This window comes from Protopterus annectens, chromosome 8.part1, assembly GCF_019279795.1.
Source record: "Protopterus annectens isolate FY-2018-M chromosome 8.part1, PAN1.0, whole genome shotgun sequence".
In the NCBI taxonomy this organism is placed as follows: Eukaryota; Metazoa; Chordata; order Ceratodontiformes; family Protopteridae; genus Protopterus; species Protopterus annectens.
The window spans coordinates 97,023,398-97,045,842 of NC_056742.1; the positions used below are offsets into that span (position 1 = coordinate 97,023,398).

Below are 22,445 nucleotides of genomic sequence, written 5' to 3' on the forward strand. Positions count from 1 at the left end.
TCAGTGTCACTGCTTGACAGAGGCACAGCAAAATAATGGGCATAGTTTTCTTCAAACTAAAGGGGTGGCGAAAGCCACAAAAACTCTGGGCTAGGCTTATAAATGCCCTTGGGCAGATAGCCTAGTATGAACCTATGAACCTATGAACATCTATCAATACATACATCAATAAATAAGTAAATAAATAAAGGAACTACACCTAGTTCATTTAACTTTAGATGAAAACCCTAACCACTATCTCCAAAGAAGAAAACAAGGTTTAGGAGGGAAATCTGTTACAAGAAAAAAGGTAGCAAGCATAAAAGCAGCCCAAGTTTTTATACAAGCAGTATTTATTAAACTTTTTTCATCCAGCTGTGGATGAAAACCAGAAAGTCTTAAGCTGATGAAAATTAAAGTTATATGCTTATCATGATCCTACATCTTTTCATTCATGTCCATCCAATACAACCCATGGGTCTTCGAGCCACTTGTCTCATCCATCCTAACAGCATAAATGCTCCAGCCTTGAAGCCCTTTAAGATTTTCCTTCCCATAATGCCCTAGTGCCCAGAGCTGCCTAAGATCGAATTTGACACTCATCAACACACTCAAAAGTGTAAAAGAACATACACACACATAGATATACATAAATACAAGTATTTACATTGTCATAAATGCAAAATCAAAATCAAAATCCTTCAGGTCCTATAAGTTTGTGGAAATCAAGGAAGGGATGGGGAAAATTGTCATATCAGGCATTTATAAATAAAAGGATCTAGCATTACGGTAAGTACATGACTTCTGTATCCTACTCACTCAGTCTGTCCGATACAACCTGAAAGTCAAAATTCCAAGCTACAAGACCTCCAGGATGGCATCATGACAGAAGACCTTTGAAAACAGAGGCACCAAAGGATGCACTTACCCTAGAAATGGAATCCAACTTGCAGTACTTGAAGATTTTGCATGAAGGATAAAACTGCATCTGTGGATATTTCATCTCTTAAGCAGAAGAAGTTGCACTGCCCTGGAAGAGTGAGCCTTGTTGGATTTACTTGCCAAAGGCCAGTTGTGCGAGGCACAAACAAAAACAATGCAATCAGAAAGCCTTCTGGGAAGTGTCATCTTGGAAACTTTCTTACCTAGCTTGTTCAGAGACAAGGAAACAAAGCTGAGTATCCTTGTAAATGGCAGTGGTTCTATGATGGTAGAAGGAGTTGTTTACACACATCTAGAATCTAGAATATGGAGAATTTACTCTCCTTTGTTAAAATGAATACGGAAAAATACTGGCAAGTGAATGGGCTGTAACATGTTCACTTTATATGCTACCTTAACAAGAAAAAGTGGTTTGGTGTAGAATAAAACTTGGTCCTTGTGAAAAACTAAATAAGGGGCTGATGATGAACAAGCCTGAAGTTCAGAGGCCCTCTTGGTGGAAGTGACTGCCACCAAGAATAGTGTCTTCTTTGACAGGAAAGAAACATTGAAATACTCATCAGAGCAATTAGAAAGCTCACAGATTCTGTGGTGCTACCAGCCATCAGACTATTACCTTAATTAGATTAGTTCCTCCACAGTTACTACAGTGAGTCTTGGCCAGTTAGCCACGGAGAAACCTGAAGAAAAAGACAGCATTAGAAAACAAGAGTAGAGAGGCAGGTGGCATTCCCAGATATGATTTTGCATACTCTTGCAAACATTTTATTATTTATGCTTGTTTACAAGGGTAGAGCACTGATCAACACTGGACAATTGTTTCCACAGTTTACTGGGAATTATGACTTTGTCAGCTTTGAGAATGAAGCCTTGGACTAAATTTATTTCTTCCTTCAATCTTTTAGATAATACATTAAAGTGAGCTCTCATCTGCCAGAGATGGTGGTAGCAAAGGTCGATGTAAAAGATCCCATGGCACCTACCGGTAAAAGTGCAGTGGAAGTTCAATGGTGCCCAGGACAAATTCCCCTAGTCAGTCCAAATATCACCTCAGGCAACCCCTGAAAAGAGAGCACTGCCCTAGTGGGACTATCCAGCTAGCAGAGAATGAATGAATAAATATATACATACACATATAAATTGCTTAATTTGGAAATCATGAATTTTGTTTAAGCCACGAATGGTTCAAAAGGTAGGGGGAAAAAATCCAACATGAACCTCACAGCATCTACATCCCTATGGTTTATTAGTGGTCCCCAGACCTATGGCTTAATTAGGCTACTTCTTCCACAGTTATGTCGTAGCCTTGAAAAAGTAATACACACAGTAATACCAATAAATGCACTTAATCAAAACACTGCAGAACTGGATCAAAATGTAAAAAGAATAGAAACCATTCCTGTGGCACAAAGGGATAAAGCCTTGAATGCTCCCCAATAGACCAGTGTTGACAAGCCAGCAGAAAAGGTGCTGGGGGAACAGGAAGGATGGAAGTGAATGTCCACAGCCAGTTCTTTCATTTTAGCGAGAGGAAAGCTGATAGTTTCACTGCAAAAGCAGCAATATCATCCTGGCGAGCTCTTCCATGCAACAGGTACACATCTTTCAGATGGAAGGTTGTATATATGCAAACAAGACCATGAACTGCCAGAAGGCAGCCAATGCTGAGTTTGCAAGGATGACATAGGTTCATAGGTGTTTATTAGGCTAATGACCACAAGGGCCTTTTTAAGCCTAGGAATGCATCCCAAATTTCTGACAAGTTCTGATACCCTTGGTAAGTGTAAGCAGGGGTTTGGGAGATGAATCATTTACAGGTTACCTGTACCCATTAGAGACATAGGTGCCAAACCAGGGATGAATTTCCAGTTTCCCATCCAATTGTCCAAGTTGCACTTGAATTGGTTTAGAGAGGAACTCGGCTTCACATGGATGGGGAGCCTGTTCCATAGACGCAGTAGTCTCTGGGATACATACCAATCTCTCCAGCAGGAACTATTTATATCACAGGCAAGGTTTAAGTCTTTAGAATGGATAATTCTGATGCTGTTTGTTTTGTGGATATGCAGGCGGTCCATCAGAGTGGGGTCTGACAATGCCCTGTATGCCAGGCATAGATCTCCCCTCAAAAGCCTGTATGAGACGGACTACAGGGATAGGGCCTTGAGGCATCTGCATAACACATTTTATTTATGCTCTGTATTCTTTTAGTGAGGAACCTATGTGGACGTTGCAATTGTCAGATATGCCTGGTTAGGTACATACCAAACAGGGGCCTTATACTCAATAATAGGTCTGATGAATGCTGAATACAGTGGAACAATGACTTCCTTTGACTAAGATGCCATACCTTTGTTTATAAGTTGCTCAATATAGAATGATTTCCTCACCACTGTAGAAACATGATGGTCAAAGGCTAGATTACTATCCATGTGTGCCCCTAAGTCCCTGATTACTGGGTCAACTCTAAGGGATGTGTTGCCAATATGATAGTTACCACAGATGGATGACTTCCCAAAGGATACTATTACGCATTTCTAGGCATTCAGTTTTAGTCCATGGCTCTGACACCAGTTGTTTGTCTGCATCAGCCCCTCCTGGAGAACATTTGTGTCAGTGTGAGATTCAATGACAGCTCCTAATTTGTAATCATCTGCAAATTTAGTCAGTCAGAAACCACTGACATTGGCCTTGACTTCTGAGAAGTAAATGCCAAAAAGAAGCGGTCCAAGGACTGATCCCAGAGGGACTCCACTTGTGACTGGCCTCTTTGTAGAGGTGGACTCACCAATTCTAACTTCCTGGGACCTGTCTGTGAGCAAGTTGGCTATCCACTGGGTGACATACAGGTTTGTACTTAACCTCTTGAGTTTGTCAACAATGCTCAAGTGGGGTATTGCGTCAAATGGATTGGCCAGGTCAAGGTAGGCAGTGTGAACAATTTTGCCCTCATCTATGGCTTTTGTGACCTTCTAAAAGAAGTCCATCAGGTTGAATAGGCATGATTTGCCCCTGACAAAACCAACCTGTGTTGGGTCCAGTGTCCGGAGGTTTACCATATCTCTGTCGATCATCTCCATGATAATTTTTTCCATGGCTTTACATACAAGACTAGTGAGACTTATGGGTCTGTAGTTTCCAGGGTCTGTAGATGGCCCACCTTTGTGCAGAGGGAAGACTGTTGCCTTTCTCCATTCAAGAGGCACGAAACCTGTCTACAGGCTACAGTTAAATAGTAATTCCACCGGCCCTGATAGGTCATGCTTCATGCTACTTAGAAGGCATCCTGGGATACTGTCTGGACCCATTGATGCAGTGTTCTTGGTTTTAGTGAGAGCATTAAGGACTTGCTCCCTAGTGATAGTAGGGGAAGTTATATTTGATGGTATTTCCTGAGGGAAAGTTGAGGGGGAGAGAGAGGGGTAAAGTTGGAGCTGAACTTATCAGCCAGGAGCTTTGCTATGTCTTCTGGCTGAGTATAAGTGGCTACAGTTACAATAGGCTCTGCACACAATTGTGTATTGCCTTTGAGGTTGCGGACATAGCTAAAGAATGCTTTGTGGTTGTCCTTGGCCTGGGAGGACAAACTTACCTCACATTTGGCTTTGGTAGACTTAATTTGTCCTCTGAGTTGTTTGTTTAGTTTGATGAGAGTGCTTTTATACTGCTGGGTGCTGCATCACCTAATTTTTGCCAGCATCCTCAATCTCCTCACTAGCCAGGGTCATGGGCCTTAGTAACGAAGAAAGGAATTTGTGGCAGCTGATGGATAGCTGCAGGGAGGTAAAGAAGAAGGACAAAAATGTGGGAAAAGAGTAAAATCCTTCTAAATATGCTAAAGGCAGAAGAATGTTAAATAGCAAAATAGATGACCAATATGTTGCTACACAAATAAGAGGGAACGGAAAGTCTTTGTATATGATGCTCAGCAACTCATCCAGCAACTGAGGCACAGGTTGTGGAATAAGATGAGTGTTTCAAGTAACCTGAGGTCATGGAAGACATGGCCAAACATACAGCCACTAAGTGGAAAAATCTGGAAAACAGAATGGCAGTCATCAAGTTCAATACAGCAGAACTGAGAGACAAAATGATGCAATGAAGCCAGAAACGTAGTGAAATGGAGAAAAGAAAATCAAAAGTGTTGTTAGAACACACTATACACATATAACTATATACAAAACAATTAGGTGATTATGTGAATGAGATTAAGCTTACCTTGAGTAAGGCTCTGCATGTAGTTTATATGGAACTAAATGGGCAACAAAACCAGTACACTGCGGTGCACAAAGAAATACAAAATGGATTAAAAAGCAGAATGTCGACAGTTGCAGAAACTGAAGTCAACCATGGCAGGAATCTTTAAAACCTTACAGAGAAACTGGACACTACACATGAATGCAGAAAGTCAAAATGTGTCCCAATAACAAAGGAAACCAAAGTGTAGTACAGTGAACATCAGCCATGATGAGCCTATGGGGAGAGTTCATGCCACTATGAATTCTGCAAGACATTGCTATGTCTGTTTTCAAGTCAGACATACTGCCACATAGTGCCCATGAAGTGTTACAAACCATCTGTCAAGCAACTTTTGGGCCAAATGACATGAGATATGGCAGGCCACTGACACTCATCTCCAAAGCTTTGAGTTGTGTGTGTGTGGGGTTCATGTGATAAAAGTGCCACCTAACAACTTCTGTGGAGAATGTGGAGCTTAAGTTTTGGGGCAGTCATGGAGGGGGGATCCACACCAGCCCTGAGTGGAGGTGGTCACGCTCTCATTATTGTAAAATGGAGAGCAAGTGAGAGAGAGAGAGAGAGACAGAAGGATGGATGGATCTCTCTGACAAAGAAAAGTACTATGGAAAGACAAAGGCAGGAGCCTGTACAGTGCTTGCAGAGTTGATGGTCTCTCTGGTAGACTAAGGACATAAAGAAGAGACAGACAAGCTGGGGCCTGTAGGAAGTGAAACCAAGTATCAAATACTTTGCTTCAGAGTTTATAGAACAGAAAAGAATTCATGAACTGGAAGACAGTTTTTGAGAGAATTTTTGAGTTGATACGGGGTAATACAGCACTTATCCTTCATTTTCACATTCAAATGGGTAATCACTGTAAATAAAACATACATGAAGTACAAGTAACACCTAACAGTGGTTGATGATATTACAACATATACACACACGTCTGCATAAACAAACCAGAGAGAAATACGTAGGAGTCTAGTTTTTTTATACTTGAAATATCTTGCATTATAAATTTAAGAAACAAGTTACACCAATGCATCAAGTTCTTTAGTACTACTGGAATACACTTTATGCATTGTACAGACCACCCACCCCACGTACTTAATTTTCCAAATTTTTTTTTTAGTCTGAGAGTAGATTTCTCTTGAATGGCTTTCTGCTTCGACTTCTGGGTATTTTTAGCTTTCTTTGCAGTCTTGGGTGCTTTTGTGGTATTGTTTTACTAGTTTAGAGAGGATTATGTTTAAATATATTAGTTTTAGACCACATTTATGTTCTCAAGTTAAAGATTAGAAGTAGTAGTATCTGTGTGGAAGTGCGCTTTGTGCGAGAAGTTTGTGAAGTTTCAGCTTGTTAACAAAACTGTGACTGTTTTGTAATCAGTTCTGGTAAGTGTGACCACAAAACAGCTCAAACAATGAAATGGTAATCACAGTTTTAAATGTAAAAAAAAAAAAATCAGAAAAAAGCATTTCTGCAGGGGGCACACCCCCCCCAGTGTAGATGAACTGAACCCACTACATCCCTTCTATACGCATATACCATCACCATGAATCATTAACCCCCGGCGAAAGGAGAAATCACCAGGATAGTGCAACTGTGTTTTCATGCAAACTAGATGTTCATCATATTGATCACTACCACAGCAGCCTTATCATTATGAGTTATATCCTGCCAAAGAAATAACAGCTGGCCAGCTTCTAAAGCTTCAGAGCACCTTCCATGCACTCAAACTGTCAGTCAGCTCAAACTGAGCTGACTAAAAGACAAGTTTGGATGCCAAGCCCTTCGCAGCTTTATTGCTGTTGAAGAATACGCTCCTCTGAGGCTTTTAAGAATCACAGTTTGGCTTTTGCTGTCCTTTTTCTGGGCAGATAAACTCTTGGGGAAAAAACTTCCATACATTATTTTTGTTTATTTATTAATAATCTCCTCTTTAGGAAAGTTATTTTAAATCTAGGAGTTTGTGTTTTAATGGATTGTCACAAGACTGTATTATATTTTTAAACGAGCATTTTTTTTTATCCTGTCAATGTAAGCGTTTGCAGTATTTAAAAAGAGCATTTATTCTGTGGAGAAATTGTGCTTATTTTACTTTCTGGGTCTGGGAAAGTGTTTTAAAATGTTTTTTTACTGTACCTTTTTGTGAATAAAAGTGACTTTAAAACAATTTTTACCAGCTTTTGCTGCTTGTTTTCTCCAGGAATGAGGCTTGACTATAGAGCAAACTGTTGGTCCCACGTTCGGTCCTTTTTCTAGCCACAAAAGAAAAAGTTAAACAAATAGCTGTTGCCACCACAGCAGGCTAGCAATTTGCCACTGCTGCAGGTGTGTAACTCTCCTATGGCCACTTGTTACACCTCAGACCACTCATATTTTACATCAGATCCCACTGGTGTAGCAGCTACAGCCACTATTGGACCACCAGGAGTTAGCCACATCCTCTGCTGCTTTTGGGGTCCCCTCAGCAGGCAAGGGACAGCCCTTCTTGTTGGTCCTGGGAGAGGGAACAGGTAAAGCTTCCATGTTTTGTCAAAATGTGGTGCCCATCCCTGCTGCCAAATAACATTGTTGGCCCCATTTTCCGGTCAAAAAGAAACAGAAAACTAAACATGTATCTACTCCAATTTCCTTTGACAGGAGTAGTTTACTGTGTCTGGTTCAGGGTTTTATTCAGGATTTTGATCCTTCTTACTTACTTATTTCTGGTAAAAGAAAGAATGACACGCCTTTTCCTGAAGGGATTCAAGATTCTAAATCTGGACAGAAAGATAAAGGGACAAGTACATGTTTTCTCCACAGTTTTCTGATTCAGAATCAGAGGAGAAGTCAGTTTCTGATTCTTCCTTTGGGATTCCTCTTTTGAGAAATTAGCCTGTAATTTTCCTAATAGCCAGCCTGCTGCCCATAAAAAGGCAGATAAAAAGACTGAGGAACTTTACACACTCTTCCCAAACCTAACCCAGCAGCTATAGCTTTAGTTAATCCTACTGCTGCTAAATAGTCAATTCCCATCTTACTCTTTCTGATAAGGATGGGATGATTATTGATGGGTACAGGAAAAACAGTGTATGCTTCCTCAACTTTAATTTTCAAAATTGTAATGTTTTTCTGACTTAGTCAAAGTATGAGGAATATATCGTCTGCAGTTTCTTCTTGCCAGGAAAAACCTGGTTTAAATTATTTAGTTTCTTCTACTGTACTATTCAGCTATAGTCTCTGGTACTGTTTGGGGGCGTTTTGCCTGGCTGCACTCTCACAAACTACAGAAAGGATGTGAATATGAGCTTTTATTTTCTCTTTTGGTTAGAGATTCACTTTTTAGTTCATTTGCTGCAGACGTGATCAATAAGATGAAAGGGGTATGGCCCTATGGGAATCTCTAAGATTTTCCTGTCCTCCTTTTTCAACATTTCTAAGGGATTCATGTTAACTCCTCATCCAATTTTGGCATAATGGCAAATGTGCTCCCAAATGAATTCAGGAACCCCCAAACCAAAGGACAGTCCAAACTGTCAGTTTGATTATTCGGGGACTTCCCCCCTCCTCCTACCTGGGCAGTCTCTGCTCCATTCTAGAAAGTCTAAATCTCCACTTTTCTCTTTGACAACAGATAATTTCAGACAAGTGGGTTCTGAAGATCATTCATCAAGTTTATAGATGGCAGAGAGAGGATATTGCTTCTTGCCAGGGATTTATTCCTCACACTCCAGACCAAACTCTGACTTCCACCTGTCCTTCATTACATGCTGTTTCAGGAAGTGATGGAACTAATTCCTCCTTCCCAAGCTGGAAAAGTTCAAGGATGGTTTTAGTGCTAACGAAAGAAGATATTTGGAGATCAGTTCTAGATCTTTCTACTTGTACCAAGTGTGAGAGTGCTTAACTCCTAAATGATGTCACTTCACAACGTCTTCTTCATTCAAGTTTCCCGGTAGCACTATATTTAAAAGATGTTCTCCATCACACTTCTTTTCATTCAGACTTCAGGCATTTCCTACAGTTCATGCATCTGGATCACTTCATCAGTTCTCTGCTTTACCCTTTGGATTAAACAAATAAACTGATAAAGTGACAAACCAGGTCACAATAAGAGCAGCGTCTCTTCGATATTCAAGATTACAGTTTATTATACCAAAAAAATAAAAAGTGAGCGTTAAAAACAGGTACACGCTTTCGGCAAGTAAAATAACCCGCCTTCATCAGACAAAAGTTTTTGAGGCGCTGCTCTTATTGTGACCTGGTTTGTCACTTTATCAGTTTATTTGTTTTACCCTTTGGATTATTCGGTGCACCAAGAGTGTTTACAAAATAGTTAGCCCCATTTGTGGCTTACTGCAGGCTACAGGGTAGCCATTTTCTTTTTTCCATACTTAGATAACTTGTTTATTTTGGTAGAGTAATTTTCAAAATGTCAGGAATCTCTCATTTGGGTGAAAGCTCTCTTTCACAATCTGGATTCCAAGAGAACATTCAAAAGTCCTTTTTGACTACTTCATACAGGACTGTGTTCCTAGGGTGTCAGATGGACACCTCAGGTCAAAGAGCTTTTCTTCCAAAAGAAGAAATATCTATACCTAGATCTATTTCTAAGGTTTTCCATTTAGACTTCAGTCACTGTGAGGGAATACCTCAGGAATTTAGGTCTCATGGCATCTGTATTTCTCATAATAACCCTGGCAAGACCCCACATGAGAAAGATACAACAGTATCTGAAGTCTCTTTGCCCCCTGCATCAACATCCTTTGTGTTTTCAAATGCCAGTGCTTGGGTTTGTCAAAAAATTACTTGTTGGAGATAGCAAATATCTGTAAATTCAGGTCTCCCTTTATCCCTTCCTGCTCCAGAGAAGTCATTCATCCCAGACACCTTGGACTTTGCTTGGAGAGCAGTTTCAGGAGGGATAACCGTGCAAGGCATGTGAGACACCTAGGACAGATGAAAGGACATAAATATAATAGAGATGCTTTCCCTAATCAAGGCACGCAATTCTCTGAATCATCTTTCATCCCCAGGACCTCTTTAAGTTGTTTCAGACAGTACCACAGTTATGTGGTACATCTACAAGCTCTCTGCAGACTAGGCATGTTAGCTTGGGATATAGCTTCATAGCACAACCTCACTCTACATGCATCCTTCATTCCATCACAGCAACTGTGTGTGGCAGACAAGCTGAGGAGGACAAGGCAGACCCTCACGTATGTAAACTAGAGCAGGGGGTCTTCCAAGATTTGATCCATTTGTGGAGAGTTCCTCTAGTAGACCTATTTGCCTCCTCTCTAAATAACAGCTGGCAAGATTCTGCTCTAGGACTCCATGGATAAAGGCTTGGATGACAGATGCCTTTTCTCTTCCTTTGACAAGAATGTTCCTCTGTATGTTTTTATCCATCCTTTCCACTGATATCTGGGGTTACTTTTGAAGATCTCCAATGAATTCCTCAGGATTACTTTGGTGACTCCCTTCTTCTGGAAATGGCCAGCAGCAATTCCCACAAGCTTCCTCACAGAATGGATCTACTCTCAAGATCAGGGGTGTTTAATGCAACCCAACCCAAATCAACTTTAACTGACTGCCTGGATGATTAATTTCCTTTAAGCACCTGTTTACCGAGGATCAGGGTTGCCAGATGTCCCTATTTGAGCAGAACTGTCCCAGGATCAGCAGCCCAATCCAGAGTCCCTCACTGCCGGTTAAAATCCTAGTGAAACAGACTCCACTTTGCGATTTATGATTGGCCTGTATACAGGCCAATCATAAATCGCACAGCGGAGCCACTTCTGCTTAATGTGGAACTGCCTGCTATTCTGCATGAATGAAATACCTTTTTTTTTTGGTCTTCACTTAGTGTGAAAGACCTTTTTTTTGTCCCTACCTGTCCCTTTAGAAATCTGGCAACCCTGCTGAGGATAATGGTCAAGGACTTCAATTGCCATGTACAAGGTGCAAGGTTTGTTCCTGACCTCTGGCCAATGCCTGTTTGGAGTTTACATTGTCTTCCTCTGTCTCTGTGGGGTTCCTCCCACCTCTGAAAGACATACTGAGTGTTTCCATCTCAAACTCATTCATGAATGGAACTGTGGACAGCAGCACAGACTCTACATAGTGCCCTATAGGTGGAAGAGATGTACAGACCAACCACTTTGGGCATCTACTGTGGTGCACAGTATGCTCAAGATAAGAAAACATATGCTCCACAGACTACATGCTGGGGCAAGGTTAGCCACTTGACAGTGTAAAAAATATGGCTGGCTCTAGGTGATTTGGTCGTGTTGAGTAGTGTCACCAAATGGGCATGGATAGTTACTGGTGATAAGTGGACTGAGGACCCAGCCTACTCTGACCTACGCTAGTGACCCATTCTAATGGTGGAAGGGGTGTATGTGCCCCTATTGGCTGTGTGCCCATAAAACTCAGCAGCCCTGGGCCAATAAGCTGCTGGCCAGCGGGTGTCCAGTTGTCCAACTTGGATTGCCTGGGACAGCTCCACTGAGGTAATGAGGTAATGCAGCAAAGCCATTTGGCTTGGGATTCACAGGCTACTACTCAGCAGAAGGACAGGCTAGAAATGGTGTGGGAATTGTGGTGATGGGGGAGGCTTCAAAAGGCAGTGCGGGGATGCCACTGGAATTCATGACGGACTCATGGCAATCAGACTCCAGCTTAATGATAGAGCAGTATTCATAATCTCAACTTATGTCCCACAGCAGGGTTGTGACATTGAGGAAAAGAGCGCATTCAGACAGCAGCTGCAGGACCTTCTAGACAAAACAGGACAACATGAATTGGGTGTTGTTAATGGGTAACCTGAATGCACATATCGGGACAAACAGAACAGGGTATGAGGACTGCCTGGGTCCACATGGGTGGGGCAACAGGAATAAAGAAGGAGAAGCCATTCTAGACTTCTGTTAGGTAAATGGACCTACAGTAAAATCCCCATTATCCAAGATTCAAGCAACCGGCATTTGATTGACTCATATGCCGGCATACAAGCCAATTAAAAATCGCAAAGCAGAACCACTTCCACTCAGTGTGGAACAGCCCACAGTTCTGCACTGAGTAGAAGTGGCTCTGGTTTGCAGTTTCCGATTGGCTTGTATACGAGCCAATCAAAAATGGCAAAGCAGAGCCTCTTCTGTTCAATACAGAACAGTGGCTGTTCCACATTGAACAGAAGAGGGTCCGCTTTGCGATTTTTGATTGGCTCATATACCGACATACGAGCCAATCAAAAATCGCAAAGCATATCTCAAGCAACTGGAATATACACTTAATCGGCATCTACCAATCCCCATGGGTGCTGGTTAAGTGAGACTTTACTGTACAAGGTTCAAAAAGACAGACAGTCACAAGATCACATACAATACAGTGCACTCCCTCTTATCCAGTCTCTCTGGGACATGACCTTAGGCTGGATAAACAAATGTCTGGTTAATTAGAGAAATCACACAAAATAGCATTTATAGGTTATAAATCAGCTAGAATAACAGAATTTGTGTTAGTATGCATTTTTCTAAGAAAAATGAAGTCTAAAACACAAATGTCTGTCATTATTTAGCCTAGATGAGGCAGAAGTATTGTTCTTTTCTGTTGACTTTTGCTAGGGCTACGCAGAAATTTGATGGCCAGTTAAAGAGGAGGCCAGATAAGGGGGAGTCTACTGCAGTGGCCAACATGCAACTCGGGTACATTTCTTCCGAGTAAGGAAAGGGCACTGGAGTAGAATTAGTGAATGCAAAGTCATCCCCAGTCTAACAGTTTGCACTCACCATAAGCAACTAGTTGTCACATTCAGCTGCAAGTAGTGGTCAGAGATGCTCTAAGGAAAACAGAGACCATGTTGAAGACTTGGAAGTTGACTGTAGAGAAAGCACAACAGTTCCAGGAATTATTCAGGGTTTTACCACCTCAAGAAGAGGAGGAAATAGGTGGAGTGGAATAAGAATGGCTCACCTCAAAACAGCATGTGTGAGGACTACAGAACAGATAGGTGGCCAAGTCAGGTATGGAAATAAGCTACACAAAGAAAGCTGGTGGTGGAATGCAGAAGTCCAAGAAGTCATCAAAAAAAAAAGGAGTGGAGGCAAAAATGGGAGACAGAAAAGACAAACACAGGCTAGGAAGGAATACTGGTTAGCCAACAAAAAGGCTTAGAAAAGAGTTGCAATACCAAAGAACAAGGCATCAGAGGCACACTATCAGCTTATGTAAAGTGACTTCGTAGGTGGTACAAAGAAACTCTTATCAGGTTGCTAGGGCAAAGACAGAAAGATAAAGAGGACAGTCAGATACCCTTCACAAAGGATGCCAGCAACAACATGCTCACCAATCCATTAGTCAGCAGAGGCAGTTGGAAGGAGTACTTCCAGAAGCTTCTGAATGAAGAAAACCCCACAGAAGATGAACTGCCCCAGACACGATCTATGATGAGAGAAAAGAAGGAGCCCACTATAGAAGTAAGAACAGCACTACAGAAAATGAAGTCAGGAAAAGCAGCAGGCTTAGATGAGGTCACAGCAGATGTGATAAAGATGTTGGGTGAGATAGGGGAGAAATGGCTCTTGAGGGTACTCACAGGAATATTGAGAGAAAGGCATATCCCAGATGACTGGAGAGGACTAGGGTCAATGTTCAAGAACAAAGGGGACATTCACCAATGTGGGCTGTACAGAGGTATCAAACTGTTGTTACACTGCATGAGAATTCTGGACATGGTGATTGACAAAGGGATACCCAGAGTACTAGAAAGCAAGACTGGAGATGAGCAGTTCGCATTCAGATCAAGATGCAGCACAAACAATTCAATGTATGGAGTGAGACAGACACATGAGAAGAAGCTAGAAATGAGGAAAGAGTCCCACTGGGCTTTCCTAGAATGAAGAAAGTATATGACAAGGTCCCAAGAAACCTGACTTGGGCAGTCCTGCGGTGGTTTGAAGTCCCAGAAACATTGGTAAAATTAGTGCAAACTATGTAAAAGGAGCCAGTGTAGTTCATCACCAGCATGAACAGTATTTGGTCTCACAGAGGGGTTCTTAGTGGGAGTGACTGTGCAACAGGGTTCAGCTCTGAGCCCAATGCTGTTCATGCTGGTGATGAACTACATTAGCAAACAGGCTGGTGGAGATAGATAAACAAAGTTGCTGTATGCAGAAAATGTGGCATTACAGACAGACTCTGAGCAAGATCTTAAGCAAAAGATGAATGAATGGAATACAAATCTGCAGGCACATAGGACGAAAGAGTACAGATAAGAAGGTTGTAATGACAGCAAATGGGGAAATTAGACGAAGATGAGAATTGAGATAACCTGTTTCACAGTGTTCTCAGCTAACAGCAAGTATCTGGGAGGGGTGGTTGAGGAGAAGGGAAGTCTGAATGAGGAGGTCAAAGCTAGAAACAGAGGGCTGCAGCCAATTGGCAGAGGGTCAGGTGTAGTGGGACAGAATGATGCTAAAGAAGCTAAAAAGTAAGGTGCACAAAACAGTGGTGTGACTAGTACTACTGCATGATACAGAAACTTGTACAGTAAAAGCATAGCAGTTGAAAAAGCTAGGAGGTGATGGAGATGAATTGCCTGAGATGGGTGGCAGAATGCATATTGTGGACAGCAAAGAAATGAGAACACAACAGCAGAAGGTAAAGTAACTCCATTTGCAGAAAACATCAAAGAGAACAGATTACTGTGGTTTGGACACACGTAAAGAAAAGAAGACAATCTGGCGAAGATGATTTTGAACAGACATGAAGAAGGCAAGAGGGCATCCAGCAAAGAGGTGGATGGGCTGTGTGAGAGAAGACCTGTTGTCAAAGACGGAATGAGAGTGGCACTGAATAGAAAGATATGGACACAGTTGACACGACACCGCAACCTAATGCAGAAAATAGGAGTGATGATGATAATGATGGACTGTTTACAGAGGAAGTGCAGCAGACACTAATGGAGGCAAGAAAGCCTGCTACTAGAAATTCATACATTAGCAAATGGGTAAGGTTGTTTAGTTGGTGCCAACAATAATATAACCAGCTCCCACTAAGGACTAGTTGTTCTGGTTTTACAATATTTGTGTTAGTTACTGTCCTTTGACCTTTCTTACTCCAACATCAAGGTTCATTTATTGGCCATTTCAGCATGTCTGCCCATGGATCCCCCTCTTTCAAGGCTTTCTCATATCAAAAGGTATTGAAAGGGGTTTTACTTATGAAGCCTCCAAGAAAACCAGTGGCCCCTTTTTCAGATCTTAACTTTGCATTAGAGAAGCTAACACTTGCTCTATTTGAGCCAGTTAATATGGCTGACTTGAGGTTCTTATGGAAAACAGTTTTACTGATTGCTCTGACCTCTGCAAAAAGAGTATCTGAGTTGCAAGCTTTTATGGTGTGTCAACCCTATCTCATTCTCTATAGAAACAGAGTTTCTTTTACAACTAATCTGTCTATTATGCCCAAAGTGATATCAGAGTTTACTTGAAGGCAAACCATCAATTCCCCCATTGCTTTTACTGATCTTAAAAATGAGGGAGAAAAGGGACTCTATACTTTGGTTGTCCACTGACAACGTGGGTACTATCTTGACAAAACTGTTCTTTTTTGTGACTGTAAGAAAAAGGGACAACTGGTTTCAATACACTCTATTTCTAAAAGGTTGTCTAAGGCTACTACATTTTGTTATACTCACCTCAAGGCAGGGTCAAGGCCCACTCCACCACGACCTTGACTTCATCTATGGCTTTTTGGAAAGGGGTGGATTCTAGAAGTATTCTAGAAGCTGCAACTTGGTCCGCTGTAAATACTATAAAGTTTGATTCCTTCTCCAGGTCTAATTCAGGTTTTGAAAAGGCAATTTGCCATGGGGGGAGGGGGGGTCTTGGACTCTTTTCTTTCCACCTTCCAAATGTAGTAAGCTAGGGTAATCTACCCATACAGCTAAGGCTTCTGCAGCAGGGATCAATAAGGTGAACATAAATACAACTGGTAAATAAACTTAACATAACAGAAGATGTTCAAATAATCATTACTACAGTAACTGCTCCCCCCTCCACTCCCCTTATTTTTGGTGTGTTGTTTATGCCAGGATGTGGTTATTTATTTTTGTTCTTCCTAGCATTGTCCTTTTCGGAGCTCAGCCCCCCTCCCCCCCCTCTCTGTTGGCAGGAAAGCTCGGAAAGGTTTGGCAGTCAAACTTGTCTTTTAGTCAGCTCAGCTCAAGTTGCCTGACAATTTGGGTGCATGGAAGGTGCCCTGAAGCATTGGAAGCTGGCTGTCTGTTATATCCTTGGCAGTATACAACCCATATAGCTAAAGCTACTGCAGCAGTGATCAAACATCTACTGTTACAGTAAGTTTACTTACATAACTGTACTTTTTGTTTGCAAGTGATCGCACATAAGAATGTTGACTGCTAGTGTGTCGCTTACTAGTCTGTCACCTATGAAGCTGCATTTTTTTCTTCCCGTTTAAATGAAAACAGGGCTGTGTTACAGTGCTTAGCTGCAGTTCAAGATGGTCATAAATGCTTAACCTTGAGGACACACAGAGAGAGTGGCAAATAACATCTAAACTCTGTAAAATATAGATAAAAAGGGTGTAATCAGTATGTTATGTGGTTATGTACATATACACACACAAAATATGTATATATACATCGACCTGCATCCTTATTTTATAAACAAACTTCTTCCTCTGAGACAGAAAGACACACACACAGGTCTACTTCAGAAGACTGAAAAACAATGATGGAATTTGCCCCTTCTCCACTGTTGTGCTATCTTGGAACTGGTATAGATAGTTAAGCAGAGGGTGTGGGGGTGCAGCCTCCCACATGAGTGGAGCAGGGTGGCTTGCCCCCTGCATTAGAAATGTGTTCAGTATTTTGAATTTTCAGTGTTTTGGTTTGTCAGTCTTCTGAAGTAGACCCCCCCACACACACACACACACACTTCATAAGTTCAAAAAGTACACATCCCAACCCGAAAACTCAAAGTTTGGTGCTTAGTGACTGATCAGGAAATCAGAAAAAAATAGTATTGCCTGTACAGAACAGGTTGATATCTTCCAGACACCACAATTAAGCATCTTGGAAATATGATAAAAAAAGTGTAAAATGGAATTGACACAAACTATTCAAGAGGTAGTAATTCTTGATATCAAGCATCATGTTGCAGGGCTTTTTAACTATTTTCTCGAGTCTTAGAAAAACTCACTTGCTGAGTAAGATCATACCTTCACTTTAATCAGCACTAAAGGGCAAATACAAAATTCTAGCAGTGGTCAATAGTTGGTTTCATTGATCAATATTCAGCATCTGATGACCAGGGGAAGATAAGACATTGGACTCACAGACATTTTTTCTCTTTATGAGCCACACCTCTCTGACCATGAAGAGCAGAAAGTGAACAAAGCATCTAACAAGCACACAAAGTTTATTTTCTAAACTTTATGTGGCACCAAATTAACTGCCATTATTTTTTCTGGAAGGTGGAGGAATCTCCTCAGTTAATGAAAGCTGTCTTAAAGGCTTGGTGAAGGTAGGGATTTTCCCCCTTTCATTAGGATATACTGACACTGCTTCCCATACAGGTGAAAAATAAAAAGGCTAGACTACATAATAATCGCAGTATGTGATAAAGACTAATAGCACCTTCTGCATCTGGAAATACATGTACATCTAAAAATATTCTTCCATTCAATAAGGATTTGTTTACAAGTGTTTTTGATGGGGCAGAGATCCTGTCTTCACCATGCAAAAATGACTTGCAAAGTGACAGGGATATTCACACATTTCACAGTGAAAACCCTACTATACAGTGCAAACTGATGAAAGATGTGTGAGCCAGTTGTTTATTTATTCCATTTGTTCATCAGGACAATTTGAGCTAAAGACCATATACAGTGGAGGCCTGGAGAGAAGTTCCAATTATAAAAAAAACAGTTGTTAAAATTAAAGTTCAAAAATATGTGTGATACATATGAAATTATACATACAATATACACAATAAAGAAATAATAACTATGCAATCCATATAGAATACCTATAGTGTACAATTTAGGAGGATAATGAGCAAAGTGGAAGTGTACATGTTCAAGTAAAGGAAGGAAGAGAGAAGGAAAGAACACAAGTAAAGTGATGAGAGGAGAAGTAGCAGAGAGAGGGTTCCTATCATATGTTCGAAAGTTTAAAACTTCGAATCAAAAAAGGTCGACCTTTAATGATTGAAGCTTTAAAACCTCGAATCATATAATGGAGATCGCCATAGAGGGCGGGAAGGGAAGATTTCCCTTTACTGTACTGTAGTGCGATCTCGGGTTTGGTATATTTGTACATTTCAGTAGAGGGGGGTGTGGGGGAGTGCAGCGGGGCTTGCCCCCCTGCATAGAGCGTTTTTTTTTTTTTTTGAGCTTAAAATGTTTTTTTCTTTTGACATTCAAAGTATTAAAAGTTTGATCATTAAAGTTCAAACTTTTCATACTTCGATATTATGATATAGACCAGAGAGAGAGACAAGAAGAAAATCTAAGGAAGCTGCTAAAAATTTGTAGAAAAATGAAATGAGGTACAACAACACAAAATGCAAGTAAGCATTCCATCATGCTATGCAAAAGGAACGCCTGCTTCTTAGAGGGGCTACACACAGCTTGAGCACACAGCTCAGTATAAAATTATGGTATACAGTAAGGCGGTGTGGCCACATTACATGAGCAACCCTCTTTTGTACCCCAGGACATGTACACCTCAACTACAATATTACTTTGTTGTTAATGGGGAAGTTATCACAAGTCTAACAGTCTTCACAGCACCTAGCCAAACTTCCTGAAGTACCAGTACTCGCAATCCACTACATTCCTCCAGGTGTTGCCATGCTATGCAAGACAAATGCTCCCCATGGAGACAAAAATATATGTGAATCTCACACACTACAATACATGCTGTTGAACCACACCTGAAGCATCAAGTTATGCCATCTGTAGTTCTGCCCTTCAGTACTGCATATCACTGGAGTGGCTCTTGTCCAAATGTACATACTGTTATCTTGTATATATTTATAGACTGCGTACTGAATTCTTAAACTTTAAGCACACTCTCACCTGCTCAAGAAAAACCTTCTGCAAACTAGTCAGATAGGATTATGGCAAATTTCTTAGCACCTTCCATCTGAACTGATCCTCTCCACCAAATCTAGGGATATAAGTAATATTTTTTCTCTCTGTGGTTCTACTATGAATACTCCTAGACTACTAAAGTTTTGCTAACCCTTAGATTCTTTTAAAAGTGTTACATAAAATATTGCTTCTATCATAAATATGTGTATGTATATTACACTGCCAAATGACATCTTCCCAGTTGCTACAATTTCTGTGCACAAGAAGGTATAAAAAATATCTTGCTTACTTATGTACATAAGTCAGTACTGTACATACAAACTCTTAATGCATAATTTGTTCTTTGACACATCCATTATGTATTGTAGGTTTTCAAAACTGTTACTTGGTTTGCTTTAGCCTAGTGGCCCAGGTTGTGGTTGAAAATGTTCTGCCAACCAGTCTGCTTATTCTGTTTACAAAATGGAAATGCAGTATCTCATGAATACAAATTAATGTTCAAGTGTGAGACTTCTGGTTTTATTTTGTCTGCATTTGTATTCTCCAGTAGCTACAGTCATTCTCTTTGTACTGTATTTTCAATGGAGTTTTTCTACCTGGGCTTCCAATGAAGATGGTCTCTCCTCAGCTGAACTTTCCTTGTCACCAAATACAAATAAATAAAATAGACAGCTGGACAGATATAAAGATAGGAGACCTTCTTACCGCAGATTTTGTAGTAATTCTTCTTTGGATGTAAGAGACTTCACTGAACTGAAAAGACTCCTCAAGGATGTGGTTTGTCTTGCAGAAAATGTGCACTTGTGATGAACCCCTGCCCCAGTACCAGTGGCCTGCACATCTTCCTGTAAAGAATCCTGAATACCGAGTTGGCAGAGCCTTTCTGAGAGCGGAGACTCCTGCAAAGTCACATTACTATCATGTTGGGAGATATGCTGATGTATAAAGCCATCCACTGCATCCTTGTAGCTCCTGCCATGTTGTATGAAAGCTGGCTCTCGTTGAAGGATGGATGTAGGCAAGTCAAATACCTGTACAACATAATCAAAATAAAAGAAGAAAATACTTTAGTACAAAATGGTACCTCTATTGCTTTGTCTTTCCTTCTCATACTCTTTCCTAATCCACTGATTATCCTGACCTGATGCTGCAATGACACCAGATCTTCAGTAAAATACTGTACCAATAGTTCATACAGTTTCATCTCTGGAACAGAGGATTGCTTCCTGCTAACAAGAAATGGAACAGGTGACCTAAATTTCTGCAAGGCTGGAGTTTTCCTGTACTTGTCCACACCACACTAAGACTGCAAACTATGAAGGACTCACAACTAAACAGACATTTCCAAATAAACAATAAACACTCATTTTTCATCTTCAGTATTATTCACATGCATAAATCATAATTTGTTTTGGTGTAATCATGCTCCCCAGCTGTAAAGCATAAAAAACTGCTACATAGCACATTTGAGGAATGTGCCTGCTTTTAACTCCAGCTCCTCGTCATATGCAAAGGCAATCTAGGCTATTTTTCTGAATTCAGTGTCACTTGCTTTCTTATCTTCTTGGATAAGCAGGTTTGCTTAACTTAATTTGACTTAGTCATGACTCACATATTTCCCCCATGCAGATCAAAGAAAGCATAGCACAGTATTGTAACTGTAGTAATACTAAGCCATTTGACAGTACAAGTCCCTGTGCAGTTTAACAGAGAGGTTCAAAGCACAATACTGTAACAGCTTTTAAAGTGCATAATGTGATCAACCCTGATGCTGCCAGGTAACAGGAAAAGAGGAAGGCCTAAGATAAGGTTTATGGATGTGGTGAGAGAGGACATGCAAGTGCTTGGTGTGACAGAGCAAGATGCAGAGGATAGGAAGAAATGGAGACAGTTGATCTGCTGTGGCGACCCCCTAACGGGAGCAGCCGAAAGAAGACGAAGAAGAATGTGATCAACCTTGATATATAAACTGGACTTTAATAATATAGTGAAAATTGATTTAATACTTTATTACAAGGCACACTAACACAACCATAATGGAATTACTTATTATGTGTTTATTTCCTTTTGTTAACTAGACTGGTGCACTGGTCCAAAGACCCTTTTTCAGTCAGCCTGGATGAGTGAAGTGTTTTACAAATTATACAGTTACATTTACTAAACAGTGATACAAAATACATTACACATTACCAGTGTGGAGATGAGCAGTTTCAGAAATGACAAGTGAAATACATATTTAATCATCAGTGTAGGCAGTTTTATAACAGTCAAGAAGTATGCATCCCAAAGAAAAAAATGTGCATTATAAAACCTATATTAGACAAATAATACAAGTGTTAGCACACAATTATTTATATGTAACATAAACCAACTGTTACTTTAACAGAAATTATATGAAGACCCTTTTAGCAAATACTAGAACTGGTGAACATACTGTTACAAATCATATTCAACTATGTGCATATTCACAAATGAGGATTAAATATTTATAAGGAAGTATCCTTCTCAGCTAAGACAGGCTAACCAAATACTGACAAGAATGATGCTTATTTATTACATTTGTTAACTGATTAAGTGGGTTGCTAAAATAATATTTACATTTCAGCCACAACTTAGGCCTAATAGGCAAATACTGTCATTTGTACAACATTACTGCTCACATACACAATTCATTATACAAATAAGTGATATGTAACTGAGAAATGATTTCTTATCACAGTATAGATTTACACTAAGTGATGGTGGAAACAGTCACAGTGAGGCAGAATGGAAATAAAGTGAGCAACAGTGGGAACAGTCATAGTGAAGAATAAGAAGTGAATAAGACTTAAGACAGCTAAACATTTATGATAACAAAATAATTTGTAGTAGGCATAAATATTTCCATTTGCTGCAATATATCCACTTTATGTTACAAAAGTTAAGTGACGTCTTTACTTGTTTTCAGCAACAACACTGAAGAATAAATTACATCAGTGCTAGTAAAGAACCTAGCCAGCATATATGAAACAGTGATATTTACATGCATTAGCTAAATGAGATTTTATTTGCTTTTTGAACAATTTTATATGGCTGGTTTGCCTTATACTTTGAGGTAGTTTGTTCCAGTATTCAGGTGCAATTCTAGAGAACAGTTTTCTGCAGTACCAAGATTAAAGAGTGGCCTGCCCAAC

General features: G+C 40.4%; 1 protein-coding gene across 2 annotated transcripts in view; it reads right to left on the reverse strand.

The window, feature by feature from the left end:
• CTU2 (cytosolic thiouridylase subunit 2) overlaps nucleotides 1-22,445 on the reverse strand; it is a 753,975-nt gene that overhangs the window by 588,585 nt on the left and 142,945 nt on the right. For both annotated transcript variants that reach the window (XM_044081705.1, XM_044081704.1), the window contains exon 7: nucleotides 19,978-20,303. In XM_044081705.1, the coding sequence (XP_043937640.1) occupies nucleotides 19,978-20,303 (326 nt within the window). The remainder of the gene's footprint in view (nucleotides 1-19,977; nucleotides 20,304-22,445) is intronic.